Source organism: Cyprinus carpio, chromosome A9, assembly GCF_018340385.1.
Source record: "Cyprinus carpio isolate SPL01 chromosome A9, ASM1834038v1, whole genome shotgun sequence".
Classification (NCBI taxonomy): domain Eukaryota; kingdom Metazoa; phylum Chordata; class Actinopteri; order Cypriniformes; family Cyprinidae; genus Cyprinus; species Cyprinus carpio.
The window spans coordinates 27,478,770-27,494,028 of NC_056580.1; the positions used below are offsets into that span (position 1 = coordinate 27,478,770).

Genomic DNA, 15,259 nt, shown 5'->3' on the forward strand with positions numbered 1-15,259 from the left:
CTATATTTTGTTTACCACGTGCAACCTATCCGCTGAGATAACCACCTTCACACGTTATGTTTTAGGAAGCACTACAGCAGAAGGGAAAGTCTCTCAAGTTAAAAGTTGCCTGGATCCAAGCCGTCGTCTCTGTCCAGGCTGAAGAAGGCAGTGGGGTTCTGGTTTGGGTGGGTGGATGTGGAGGATGGAGGAGGGAGAGGTGAGGTGATGGACGCACTGGACGAGCAGCACAGAGGCCAACATGGAGAACAGGATAAGACCTGCCCATCGTTTCCATCACAAACAACTGACTGCCACAGAGGACACTTAAAGAGATGAGATGATGCACCTGTCACACACACACACACACAGACACACACACATATATAAAGAGGAGACAAGACAACAGTGAAACTCTGAGATGCTGAATCTGACATGTGTGAGCTGATTTTTAGGAGCGACAGATTTCTAATGAAACCAGCAACAACAGACAGTCAAATAGACATGAACTGGACAATTTCACTTAAGTGCGACGTTTTAGGAGTGGCAACTGCATTGAATAGCCTAGTATTGCCTAAATTATCGTTCCATTTCCAACACATCTTACTTAGTCCAATTTGCAATAAATAAATAAATATTTAAAAACATAAATATTTATAAATATAAATATATACATAAAATAAAGAAATTTAACATTATAAATATTTAAAAATATATATTTAAATTTGGCTGGTAAGTTTTTGATGTCTCTTAGCTCACACCAAGGCTGCATTTATTTATTATTCAAAAATACAGTAAAATCAGTAAATATTATTAAAATTAAAAATTTATTTTTTTCTATTCTAATATGTTTCAGCATCATTACTTCAGTCTTCAGTGTCACGTGATCTTCAGAAATTATTGTAATATTATGATTTGCTGCTCAAGAAACATTTCTGATTATAATCAGTGTTGAAAACAGTTGTGCTGCTTCATATTCTTATGGAAACAGTGATATATATTTTCAGGATTTTTTAATGAATAGAAATTATAATTATTTTTTACCATAACATATAATAAGTATCATTAGAATTATAATAGTAAAGAAGACTTTATAAATGCTTTTATTGGCTTTTATTGTCACTTGTGATTAATATAATTCATCCCTCTAATAAGAGTTCTCAGTTCATATATTCATGTACTGAGCCAAACTTTTAAAATGTAGTTGTATATAGTTTTGTGTACATCATTTGCATAATCAGACCTGCAACCTCCTGTATTTTCTGCACAAAGGCAAATGAATACCGTTTTTGTCCGTGCAGTTTGTCTCAGACTGCCTCTTGCCGATGTCGGCGAAAGAGCGGACGATGGGAATCCGATTGGCCAGTTTCTTCTGATTCTGATGATGGTGCTGCTTCAGAAGAGCCTCTTTGACCTTCTTCCTGACATCATCTTCAAGATGCGCAGCCACTTCCTGTTGGTCCAGCACCATATCTAAGAAATTCAACACACAACATCACAAATGTTTAGCAGCAAGTAAGATGTATATACACATATATGGGTGTATATACACATACATACATACACACATATAAATACATTTATTTTTATATATTACATTTTTTTTATTTATATGTATATATAGGTTTTAAGATACATATATCTGTTAGCTGTTGCTTAGATGATCTTTTTACATATTTGTTGTAATTTCATAGCAAAACGTGAACAGCGGCACAGATGTGTTGCGGTATAGATCTGCCGAATGGTATATTCATCTTCATATGTGCCACCAAAGAGTTAATTATTCATTTCAACCCTGAATAATAAACAGAATGATGAATTCTTAACACAGCATATGTCTGGCCAGTGCTGTCCTGATTCGGAGCTACTGTGATCTTTAAATGGCTAATCTGTGCTAAATGTTTGGCAAAACACTCATCTGTGTCTATTTTGCAGATGTTCCTTGAACTCTGCATCAAGAAACTGACACTGATGTTGATGAGAAGTGATGCTGCAGCTGCTCAGAGATCTGTCTCATGCATCTGAGGATGCAGAGCAGCTTTGAGTAATGCAAAATTCACATGCTTAAGAGAGTGAGGTGCAAACACTATAATTCATGACTGACAATAAGTGATAAAGACAATTTCCACAGCACGCTCACCCCTGGATGGTAGCTCTAGTGCATTGAAATTACATGAAAAATACAGTTCATCCAAAACAATTTGACCTTTAGTGACAACATGCCCCAATATTGGTTAAGTTCAAGGTCACAGTGTGTTGGAGAATTCATCATTAAGGTCTGAACTGTGTGTGTGTGTGTGTGTGTGTGTGTGTGTGTGTGTGTGTGTGTGTGTGTGTGTGTGTGTGTGTGTATTGTTTTTTTTATATTATTTGTATGTGTGTGTGTGTGTGTGTGTGTGTATGTATATATATAGAGTTCTCTTACACAAATCCCACAGAGATTAAAGTGTAAAATTCAGTTTAAGGTGTTCCTCAGCCTATTACAATGTGATAATTTCACAATGGAAGCTCATTTGACCAATAATGGCAAAGATTTTATGAGCACAGGAAAGAACGAAAGGGTAAATCTCACAGAAACATGTTCAGAACATAGTTTGCCATGCAATCAAAAGAGGAAAAACAATTTATTATATTTTACAAAACTTTAAAGAATTCTCAATCATTCTCAATAGTGATTGTCATTGCTATACTGTATTTTTTTTTTACTGTATTACATTACAAGATCCTGGAATACAATGATTATATTTTAAAAAAAATTAAATCAGTGTAAAGACAGTTCAGCAAATACTACCATGATGTATAATGATTTATACATAATTATTTGGGGAACTGCAATTCTCATGAAAATTACCTCAATGCAAACATTAACCTAAAAACGCTTAATTTATTTTCTCTATTTTTTCCCCTTTTTTATTCCTCCTAGAAATGTCAGATCTCACCCAAAGTCCCATGTGCTTGTACTGAAATCAGCTGCATGGCAACATCTTTGAAATATGTTGCATTTCTTTAGCATAACACACTACCTGCAATCTCCTCCAGAGAGCTGGCTTTCATGTCCAACATGACGATGCCGTTTATAATGCAGCTCCGCAGCTCAAAGAGACTGTGCAGAGAGAGCGTCGCAACGTACGGTTTACTCCAGCGCTCACCTCCATCCTCCACGTCCTCTTCAAACTTCAGCCACCTGGATAAAGAGACACGAACATACTTAAAGGAATAGTTCACCCAAAAATGTTCACACTCTCAGGCCATCCAAGATGTAGCTTAGTATTTTTTCATCAGATTTGGAGAAATGTTGCATTGCATCAGTGTCTCACCAAAGGATCCTCTGCAGTGAATGGGTGCCGTCAGAATGAGTCCAAACAGCTGATAAAAACATCACAATAATCCACAAGTAATTCCTAGAACTGTTTTGGACTTTGTTTGATCTGTGCATATTTTTCTCCTGATTCAGACTGAATTTTTTTTTTATTGGAGGAAGCAATATTATAGATAAATGACTCAAATTTTAGTCGCAAGTTAAGTTAAAACTTCTTAATGATGGATTTGATTCTTACAAACATGCAGCTTTTGGCTTCACAAGACATTAACTGATGGACTGGAGTGATGTGGATTACTTGTGGAGCAAGTGATATAATACTAGATTTCTCCAAATCTGTTCTGATGAAGAAACAAACTCATCTATATCTTGGATGGCGTGAACTATTCCTTTAAAAACATCCACACCTGCAGCCAGATAACTAACGAATGTGGAAAACAAATCTTTCAAGACAATTCAGAATTTAGAGCTGAAAAGTAATAACTTTAGTACAAAACCAGAAGAATCATAATCAGAGATGTACATACTTTATTTCATAAACCAAATATATAAAATTATTCCTTCTTGGAGCTTGACATGACCAACATGCAGGTGAATAAACAATAACAGAAACAACCTTCCTTATAACCTTTACTGTTATGAGGAAGGCTGTTTAAGTAAATGGGAATTTGTGTTGTCTCGTGAATTTTTAATATTTTTAGATATAGAGCACTACAGTGTACATGTTGTCTTTGATTATTGGAGAAAAATGAAAGCAATTCTCATGCTGAGTGCACTTGCATTTAGACGTGATGCCATATCACAATGTTGAAACCATCATCATTGTAAGTGCTTTATTTAGCCTTTCTGTTTTATCACACACACACACACACACACACACACACACACACACACACACACACACACACACAAACATTACACAACAATGGTTCTTTATATAACCTCGGCTCTCTTGGACTAATGCCGCTCAATAGATTTAATGCATTAAGAAACAATCAAACATCCAAAAACAAATCACAAAAAAAAACAAAAAATCAACAATAAATGCAAAAAATAAACACTCAATATCAATTTTTAAATAATTAATATTTGCTTCATTATTTATGGGCTAATAACAAATAAAGATCGCTGAGATGGAGAAAAGCAAAAATCTTTGAAAAATAGTTTAAAGCTCATGTGTCAGGTTCTTTGAAATGCAATTTTTAAAATAATTTATTGATCATAATGTTCAAAAGCTACAGTATGTGACAATCTGATCCAACCATGCACTGTCCTAAAAAAGAAAATATCAGATTTTTTAAACAGATTTGCATGAAGTACCGACCTTGACACATGGCCACGAGGGCCTCTCTGATGTCATTTCCTGTTCTTGGGGATTCTCGTCACATGCATTGGTCACATGACAACAAAATAATTTCCTGTGTGCTGTTTATAATACACTGACTTATTTTTTTTTTTCTAATATCAGATCATTTTAGTTATAGTTTCAGTTTTATGATTCTGTTCAAGGTTTAGAGGAATATTTGATCACGTTTTACTACAAGATTGTCACACTTTTTTTGCAGACACTGATCAAACACCAGACTGGAATATCAGAACAGTGTTATTTTAGAATTATTTATATACTATTATAGTATTTATTAATTCATTTATTGAAATTTATTTTCTTTTTATATTTTTGATTTTCACTTTATTTTTAGCTGAAGTTTTAGTAATATGTTAAGTGCTTTTTTATGCAAGTGCCATTTTTATAAGTTTTTTTTTTACATTTCTATTTTGCCTATTTTCATTATTTTTATTTCAGTTTCATTTTTTATTTTACCTTTTTATGACATGATATGATCTTTAATTGTCAAATCAAATAACCCCTAGAATTTTTTTTATAAAATAAATAATACAAAATGTAATAAAAAAAAAAAAAACAAAAAAAAAAAATAAATACACACTCATAATATTATTCAAAATTTATGGATTATAAATATATTTTTCACTTTTTACTAGATGATTGTGACACTTTTTGAAGATAAAATCAGGATTAAAGATTACGTCATATATGTGACCCTGGAGCACAAAAGCAGTCCGAAGTCTCTGGGGTATATTTGTAGCAATAGCCAAAAAAAAAAAAACAAAAAAAAAAACACTGCATGGGTCAAAATTATAGATTTATCTTTAATGCCAAAAATTAGTAGGATATTAAGTAAAGATCATGTTCATTGAAGATAGTTTGTAAATTTCCTACTGTAAATATATCAAAACCTAATTATTGATTTGTAATATGCATTGCTAAGAATTCATTTGGACAACTTTAAAGGTGATTTTCTCAATATTTAGATTTTTTTGCACCCTCAGATTCCAGATTTTCAAATAGTTGTATCTCAGCTAAATATTATTCTCCTAATAAACCAAACATCAGTGGGAAGCTTATTTATTCAGCTTTGAGATTTTAAAAAAATTCGAAAAATTGACACTTAAGACTAGTTTTGTGGTCCAGGGTCACATATATTTATTCTTTTCTTTAAAAAAATTGGTATTTTATTTAATTTTTAAAATACTTTTTATCTTCTCAGACATCATTATTTGTCTTTGACCCATAAGTGCATATTGAATGACTGAATCCAGACGGGTCACATGAGGTCAGTACCTGGCAGTTTCTCTCCACTCTGCATCCTCTCCGTCGCGGAGGCAGATCTCATCCAGTTCAGTGAAGAGGTCGTGTGGTATGTGCTCTTCATCACCATCCTCAGTGCCCAGCAGAAACTGAACCCTCTGAGAAGGAGTATCTGTGACACAGAATTTCAGTGACCTTAATAAACTACCAAGCTCAGTTGAAAGGGTCAAATGGCTAAAATAGGGACACAAAACTGTTCTGTGTTCAACACGCGTTTTGTCCATAATAATAAAGCACAGAAAAGACAAAATCCCCCCAACAAGAACTAATCAACAATAATAACCTCCAAAAGGAGCAACACACACTCCAACTCTGAGCCTGTCCAGATCACAGCCTAACAGAGAGACAGAGAGCTTCAAAGAAAAATATACAACAGGACAAAGCAGCAAAGAGAAACAGAAATGATGAAAGGATAGAGGAAGGAACAGAGGAAGACACAGTTTAATCAAAAAAAAAATAAAAACAGAAAAGAAAAAAAATTAAATACTCAGAATACACAGAATTATTGTCTTGTTGTCCTATACAAATATCTAAATATTCTTAATTCAAGGTTTACTTATGATGTAAAATGTACCTTCCTTAAATTTAATGAATTTAAATGGATTAAAATGAAAATGTATTACTGTAATACATTTAAATGAATAAATACATTTATTTAAAAAATATTTTGCTTAGCTCACTGGCAGATTTTATCATTTTTGTTTTGTTTTAAGCACAAATGTACTTAATTTTTATAGATTTTTTGAAAACAATATTAGTATCTTAAATCATTTTGTGTCTCAACTTGATCTTGAATTAACCCTGTAAAGCCTGACATATGAAATGATAGTCTGAAAAAAAAATTATTATATATATAATATATACTATAAGATATATCCTATATATATATATATATATTTAATGGAATAGTCTATTGAAAAATTAAGATCAAATTCTTATAGCTTGTAAAGTAAATCAATGAGATCTTTATAAAAGTATAGCAGACTACTTACATAAAATGATATAAATATCAGTTGTCACTCTGTATCTCCATATAATATCTCATAAATACTGAGTAAGAAAGTCATTGATGGAAGGATGGACGGTTACTGTATGAAGGTGATTCCCGTCCGTCTTCGACGCCTGAGTCTCTCTCCCTGCTCCTCTTTCTGTGCCGGTGTCCGTGATGCCGATGGCGGCGATGGGTTCTTCTGCCCAGAGGAACATGAACCCCGATATACAGAGTCCTGTGACCTATCCATCAAACGCAAACACACAAGGACTGGTGAGAGATGGCAAAAAGTACATTAAATCATAATTGCTTTTTTTAGTTCATTAGTTAAATAGTACAGGTCTCAACATACACATTACTGAGAATAAACCTCATACACACGGTAACAAATAATTTTTCAAAATGTAAATAAAAAATATATTGGAGTATCTTTTACAAGAAAATACCATTTCAGTTTACCATTTCAGTCATGTTAGTTGCCATTTCTTTGCAATTAATTGTGAAATTTACTAGCAATTTAAGAGTGTAAACAGTTTCTACACCCAATTTTTTTAGTTCATTTGGAATCATCAAAGGATCATCTGAGCATAAAAACACTATAAATAAATAAATAAATACCAAATTTTACATTTGCATGCCACATCTTGTCGACCCATTATAATGTGTGTATACACACACACACACACACACACATTCAAATATGCACATATATAAATCAAAATGGGACTCAAAATGGGTTTTTAGTTAATCTCTGTTAGCTTAAAGGTCACCTATGTGCTTAAAAGATACAAAATCTGACTTCCTAGCAATATAATAAAATATATAATAATAGTACGTTATGTACATATGAATATTAATAAGACCAAATGCACTATTTACTTATAAAATATTATGAAATATAAAAATCATATAAAAAAATAATAATAAAAATATTAAAATAATAATACACACCTAAAAACAACCCCATAAAAAAAAAATAAAAAAAACAAAGAACACAATATAAAATTTAAAAACTATAAAAACTAATTATATTATAAATTAAATTTATATAAAATATTATATAATATTCATATAATTTAACATCCCTGTAAAAACTGATAATATTATTATTAAAGAGACCAAATATTTTTCAGCATTGAATTAAATATAAATACATTATTAATCAACATTTCAACATAACCATCATGTATAATTGATATTGTAAATTATTGGATGGATTTTCTTTTTACTGTCTCTGACTGCATTATGGGATTGTCTTCTACATAAAAGACTCATGCATTGCTGCTTTAGTATTTGACTAGAAGAAGGCGTCTTAGAAGGCATGCATAATTATGCCGTGACTCATTTGGAATAATTGTATTGCATAATTACGAATTATAAAATAATTATACAGCTGCCTACCTTTTGGAACGGATGCTGCCTTAAATATATGATACCTTATGTCTGTAGTTTCTGTACTGGAAGCTCCTGACATCAATTCCTTTCTGATTCTGATACCTTAAACTGCTGTCTAGGTAGGCAGCTCACTAGGTTTTGAAGTGGATTATTCGCTAGAGACACTTTGTTGTACAATTTTTGGTTCAGTAATTACATTTACTAAATACATTTAACTAATATAGTTATCTGTTCTTTTTAAACAATGCTAAACTATATAGATAACAGTCATCAATCACTGGGCTTAAAAGCTTGGAAAACATAACATCTGTCCATTATATATCATTATGTAACATCTGTAACACAACATTTAGACTAATGCCAACATATAGAAAACAGATCTTCCTCTTCCTGTCTGTTAAAATGGCTCTAAACGGCTGTTGAAAGCTGGATGAAATCAGGCTTGAATTACATGGTAAAGCTCTCCTGGTGTCTTTGAATGGGAAACAGTGGGAAACGGCTCAATGACACGAGCTTATAGATCCATTTCCAAAGCTTCAGATGCTATCGGCAAGCATTGTATGTTTACAAACGCTGAAAAGTCATGACACGTAAAACTTGAGATAATGTGCAGATTCAGTATCTATGATCAAAAACACCAGACCGGAAAATCAGAACAGTGTTACTTTAGCATTATTTATATACTTTCATACTGTTTATCTGATAATATATAGTATTTATAATATCATTTATTTATTATTATGTATCTGTATACTATAATATACTGTTATATAAGTATAGTGCTAATTAATAATAATATTAATAATAGTATTATTATATTATTATAGCATTTATAGTATTAAATTATTTAAAATTAAATCCCATTTTCATTTTAAAATAAATATTAATTTTATTTATAATTTTTAATATTTATCATATTAATTTTATTTTATAACAGTTTCAATTTCTTATAGTTTAAGTTGCTAATTAAATAATTCATTTAAATTCTTATATAGTTTAGTTTGAGTTGCAAATAAAACAATACTAATTATACTATTTTTTTAATTTTGTCTTTTCTTTTTTTATTTATATTTTATTTTTAACTATTTAAATAAAACTGTTATTTTAGTATTATTTATATAATATTATAGTATTTATATTATATAGTATGTATAGTATATAGTATGTAGTATTTACATAACTTTTTTAATATTATAGTATTTATTAGCTTTTATTTTTATATTTTCAGTTTTCATTTGAATTTAGTTTGTTTTAGTAATATGTTTGTTACATGCTTTTGTCATGTTTATTAGTTTTTGTTTTTAATGTTTCTATTTTGCTTGATTTTTTTAAAAACTTTTATTTAAATTTAAATTATATATATATATTAAAAATTCTAAAAAAAAACATTAAAAAATCCACCATTAAAGTTTTTTTACATTCAGCTTTTCATCTAATATTTATATTTGATTTTATTTCAGATTTATTTCAATAAATGCAATTAATATTGAACAGTTTTAGCTTTTTTTTAACAATACTGTTTCAGAGACTTGATGGTAAGCTCCTTGCTTAATGCAACACCCTAGCAACCATTCAGATCACCATAGCAACTGCCTAGCAACCACCACAGAAACCACTCAGAACATTTTAGCAGTGAAATAGCAAGTAGTGGGAAACTGTCACTTCACATTTTCTTCTTTATGCACAAAATATCCTCAATGCATGAACATGCAAAGTGTTTTATGTGCATGTACTATTTTGTGAGCTTCAGGGCCGATCCAGATTGAATCTGAATAAATGACATTTATTCAAATGCTGTAACTGCATTTGTAATTACAAGTCACAGTGAGTGGGGGAAAAGTCATATTTTTGCTGTTACAAGCAGTATTGTCAGTACAGCTCAGTCTAATATATATTGGTCCTATATCTCGGCAGTCGGCTCATTATTACAGGGAATTGTGGGTAATATCCACATTATGTCAGTGAAATGCAGGCAGACAGTGAATCTGCCTGCTGCTGTCACACACATCATGAAGACTGAGCTCTGGAAAACTGATTTTATATTTGGATCTCTGATGCTGTGTGATGAATTGGTGACGTTTTCTTGACCAAACATAGTATATTCGAAACCTTCATGAAATCAAAACGGGACTTTTGTGGTTTCCAGTTCATGTCTGTCAGCTTTAATATAACTGTTTGCTATTTTTTTTTTAATCTGACTGCACAGCAATATTATTAAAATATTATAGAATAATAATAACATGTTATGTCCCTGTAACAATTAATATTATTTTTAATAAATAATATTTATGTTATACATATTAATATGAATGATAAAAATACCAAATACACTCTCTAAAATGTTTAAAAATATTTTATTATGATCAATATTATAAAATATTATATAATTCATATAATTCATATTAACATTTAAGAGACAAAATGTACAACTAACATATATATATATATATATATATATATATATATATATATATATATAATATATATATATATATATATTATTTTATCTGATTATAATGATTATTATTAAAAGGTACATAAAATATTATATAATATCAATAAAATTTTACACTCCTGTAAAAGTTATTGATAATATTAATATTACAGATACAAAACTTACATTTAAAATGTGCATTGTTTACTTAAAATATTTAAGTTATTTTAAAAATCTATAAACTATTGTTTAATATTAATAGAATTTTACACCCCTGTAAATATTTTTGATAATATTAATATTAAAGAGAAAAGGCTGACATTTAAAAAATGTACATTCTACTTGGTTTTAAAAATGTGTAAAATATTATATAATATTAACAGAATTGCACACCTTTGTAACAATTAATTTTAATATTAAGATTAAAGAGACAAAATTGATATTTAAAATGTACATTCTATTTACTTAAAATATTTAAAGAAACTGTTACATTCTTATTTAAAAATAATGTACATTCTTTATATATTATATATAGATAATATTATTATAAATTGTATATATATATATACATATATATATATATATATATATATATATAAAATACTATAAAACTTAAAAATATCAACTATTATATAACATTCATAGAATTTTACACCCTTGTTATTGATAATAGTAATATTAGAGACAAAAATGACACCAAATGCACATTCTATATGCTTTAAAAAATATTTAAATTGTTATTGCTATTATTATTATTAACAAATATTATATTAAATATTTTATAATATCAGTAGTATGTTACACCCCTGCTACAATTAATATTAATATTATATTATATATTCAAATTTAAATATTGATCTGATTCAATGTAAAAAGAACAACTATCTGCTAATTGCATAAATGTATATTTATCATCGTTTTTCAATAGAAAATACATCAGCACAAGAAAGAAACCTGCACTCATCAAAACATGAGGTCTTTAAGTTCACCTGCCAAAGTTAGAAATAAATACAGAAATAAAAACTAAATCAAAAATCAATTAAAAAAACAAACACAAAAATAAACTAATTCAGAAAAGCATGTGATTATTTCAGACGTGTAGGACATGGAGCCTCTATTTAGACACGAAGAGTCTTGATGACCCATTTATTATTCTAATTTGGATACTGTAATTATTCTCTGCCTCTTTCTCACCAACAAACAGTAGGATGTAAAAATAGCAGAGGGGGCAGAAGAGCAGCTGACGTCATCTGCCATCTCTGAGAAGATGCTTTGAGTAGCTGCTCTTTTTCCCCAGTGAAACGCTCTCAAATACTAGCTATCCATCCTCCCACCAGTCTTTCTATTCATGACATTACAGAGGCAGATAAACACACACACACACACACACACACACACACACACACAGGCCATGCTGGAGGGACGTGCTCTTGATTTGCCACCCACAGACTTTCCTCTCAGACTACCATTGTTGTTCTAAAACAGCTCAGTATTATTGTGTGTGTGTGTGTGTGTGTGTGTGTGTGTGTGTGTGTGTGTGTGTGTGTGTGTGTGTGTGTGTGTGTGTGTGTGTGTGTGTGTGAAACAGTGGATACAGGACACGCATTACATCTGTAAGTGACCAGTGATGCATCCCAGCTGCTCATTTTCGACACTGGAAGCTGTCATTTTGATGATAGACTTCAGCAACCATACAATGAAAATAAAACCCTATTCTAACTTCAAATTCACAATTGATTCCAATAGATTTTAATGTCAGTGTAAAATACATTGCAAACAGTGATGCATTTTAATTTGATTGTGCTGTGTTATTGGTATATGTGTATATGCAGAATAAATATATTGATATGACTTTATATATATATATATTATTTTTTGAAGTTGTAAACAAAGCAAAGATTACTGAAGCATGTTTTACAAGAAGATACTGTCAGTCTTTCTACTACAAAATTTCACATTTAATTCAATGTGTGACTTCTTGTTATTATTATTATTATTATTATTATTATTATTATACAATTATTTGTGAAATTTACTCGCAGTTTATGAGTGAAAACTGCTACAAAGAAAATTCTATACCAATTATTTTTTATTTTTCATTGTATCATCCAAAAGCTCGCCAAGGCTGCATTTATTTAATAAAAAATACAGTAAAATAGTAATATTGTGAACTATTTTTATAATTTAAAATAACAGTTTTTTTATGTGAATAATTGTTAAAATGTAATTTATTTCTGTGATGTGCAGCTGTATTTTCAGCATCATTACTCCAGTCTTCAGTGTCACATGATCCTTCAGAAATCATTCTAATACGCTGATTTGAAGAAATATTTCATATTATCAATGTTGAAAACAGTTGTGGTACGTAATATCTTTGTGGAAACCATGATTTTTTTTTCAGGATCCATTGATGAATAGAAAGTTCAAAAGAACAGCATTTATTTGAAACAGAAGTCTTTTATAACATTATAAATGTCTTTACTGTCAATTTTGACCAATTTTATGCATCCTTAAAATATTAATTCCTACTCAGTTTAAGATTTCTATTAATAAAACAACTTTTAAACGCTCATGCATTAGAATTTGGTGCACATTGGTAAATGCATAACAAATAAAAATAATAGCAATAAACAAAATTACACACATGATATTTGTAAATAAAAAATGTTTTAAAAAAAAATACATGTATGTTTTGTGTTTAAATTCTGTTGTGTCTTAGTATGTATTTACCTTCTAGCTCCTCCTTCTCCAGTCCAGCTTTAAGCATGGAGCGAGTGCCTCCTCTGTCCACCACAGCCTCCTCATCATTCCTCTGAGAGAGAGAGAGAGAGAGAGAGAGAGAGAGAGAGAGAGAGAGAGAGATGTCAGTATGAAGGTCTGTCTCAGAGTGACAGGTGAAATGATGCGTCTCACTGACAGATGCATTTGTCCCGGACCGTCATACAGAGACAGATACTGACCACACACACATTCATCTGACGCTTGCTGTCCTGAGACTGTGAAGCAGAGTGAAGAATCAACTAGTTTTTAACATTTTCTGAAGATAATGTGTGTGCATTTTTCAGAGAAAATCTCCAACTCTTCTCCATATATTAATATTGTTACATATTATATTTATTAGAAAGCTAATTAGTAACTATTAACAAAACAAACCAAACAACAAAACTAAAAAAAAAAAAAACACAACTTATTTTCATTTCGTTTAACTTGTTCTGAAAATAATTAAATGTACTAAAATAACTATAAAATATATAAAAACTACTAAAAACGACAAAAACATAAAACTACTAAAACTATAACTGAAATTTAAATGAATACAGAATATATATATAAAAAAATCTAAAAACTGTAATATTATCTCAATAATACTAAAATAACACTGACAATGTTACAGTCCATGAAATAATAATATTAATATTTATATAAACAAATATGCAATATTAATAGTATGTCACAACCTATGTAACATTAACATTAAAATTAAAGAGACGAGAATTTAATTAAAAATGTACATTCTATTTACTTTAAAAATATATTTTTGGATGAGATTGATAAAATATGATAACATATGGGTGGTTGCTAGGGCATTGCTATACAGTTGCTAAGCTCCATACAGGTTTGGAATGCCATAGGAGTGAGTAAATAATGATAAACAAATGCACTGCTTTAAAAATGAACTAAAATTCCCATGCATATGCATTGCTTGAGGTCACTGCTGTACTACTGTTCATCCAGTTCCTCAATGTATTGCTCTATTTTCTATGGGAACAACTATGAGACAGTTACCATGGTTACTAATGTAGCCAACAGCAGCCGCCTCTCCATGAAATCAAACTGACTCATGTTCTTCAACAAAGACAATTTTTCATATTGAAAGCTTCACCACAACTTGACAGTGAAATTTACCTTTACTTTCTCTTTAAAAGAAAAAAGACAGTGCTAGACAGGTATCGGTGACAATATGAGCACTTTACAACTAGACAAATAGCACAAACATTAGTATGTAGAATATACACAATAAAAATGCATAATATGTATACCTTTTGCATGGGAAATTATAGTGATTTAATATTTTAAAGACATCAAACATGATCAATAATTAATTTTCTATTGTTTAAAGCCATATCTAACACCATAAAATGCATGAACCGAAAAAATGCACAACAATGCTTAGGGACTGGAATTTTCTTTTTAAGTATTTTATAAAGTCTCTTCTGCTCACCAAGGCAGAAAAAAGAAAACGTAAAATTGTGAAATATTATTACCATTTAAAATAACTGTTTTCTATTGTAATCTATTTTAAGATGTAATTTATTTCTGTGATCAAAGCTTAAATTTCAGCATCATTTCTCCAGTCTTCAGTGTCACATGATCTTTCAGAAATCATTCTAATATACTGATTCTTTGATGAACAGAAAGTAAAAAAAAAGAAAGAAAAAAAACATTTATTGAAAACCTTTCTAACATCATGAA

General features: G+C 30.1%; 1 protein-coding gene across 3 annotated transcripts in view; it reads right to left on the reverse strand.

Moving 5' to 3' along the window:
* Nucleotides 1-15,259, reverse strand: part of LOC109072596 (sodium-driven chloride bicarbonate exchanger-like) — a 60,492-nt gene that overhangs the window by 24,768 nt on the left and 20,465 nt on the right. For 2 of the 3 annotated variants that reach the window (XM_042764328.1, XM_042764327.1), the window contains 6 exons: nt 13,517-13,598; nt 7,056-7,199; nt 5,940-6,078; nt 3,003-3,163; nt 1,264-1,452; nt 110-328 (listed from right to left, as the gene is read on the reverse strand). In XM_042764328.1, coding sequence (XP_042620262.1) covers nt 110-328; nt 1,264-1,452; nt 3,003-3,163; nt 5,940-6,078; nt 7,056-7,199; nt 13,517-13,598 — 934 coding nt within the window. The remainder of the gene's footprint in view (nt 1-109; nt 329-1,263; nt 1,453-3,002; nt 3,164-5,939; nt 6,079-7,055; nt 7,200-13,516; nt 13,599-15,259) is intronic. The other variant, XM_042764329.1, reaches the window with a different exon arrangement.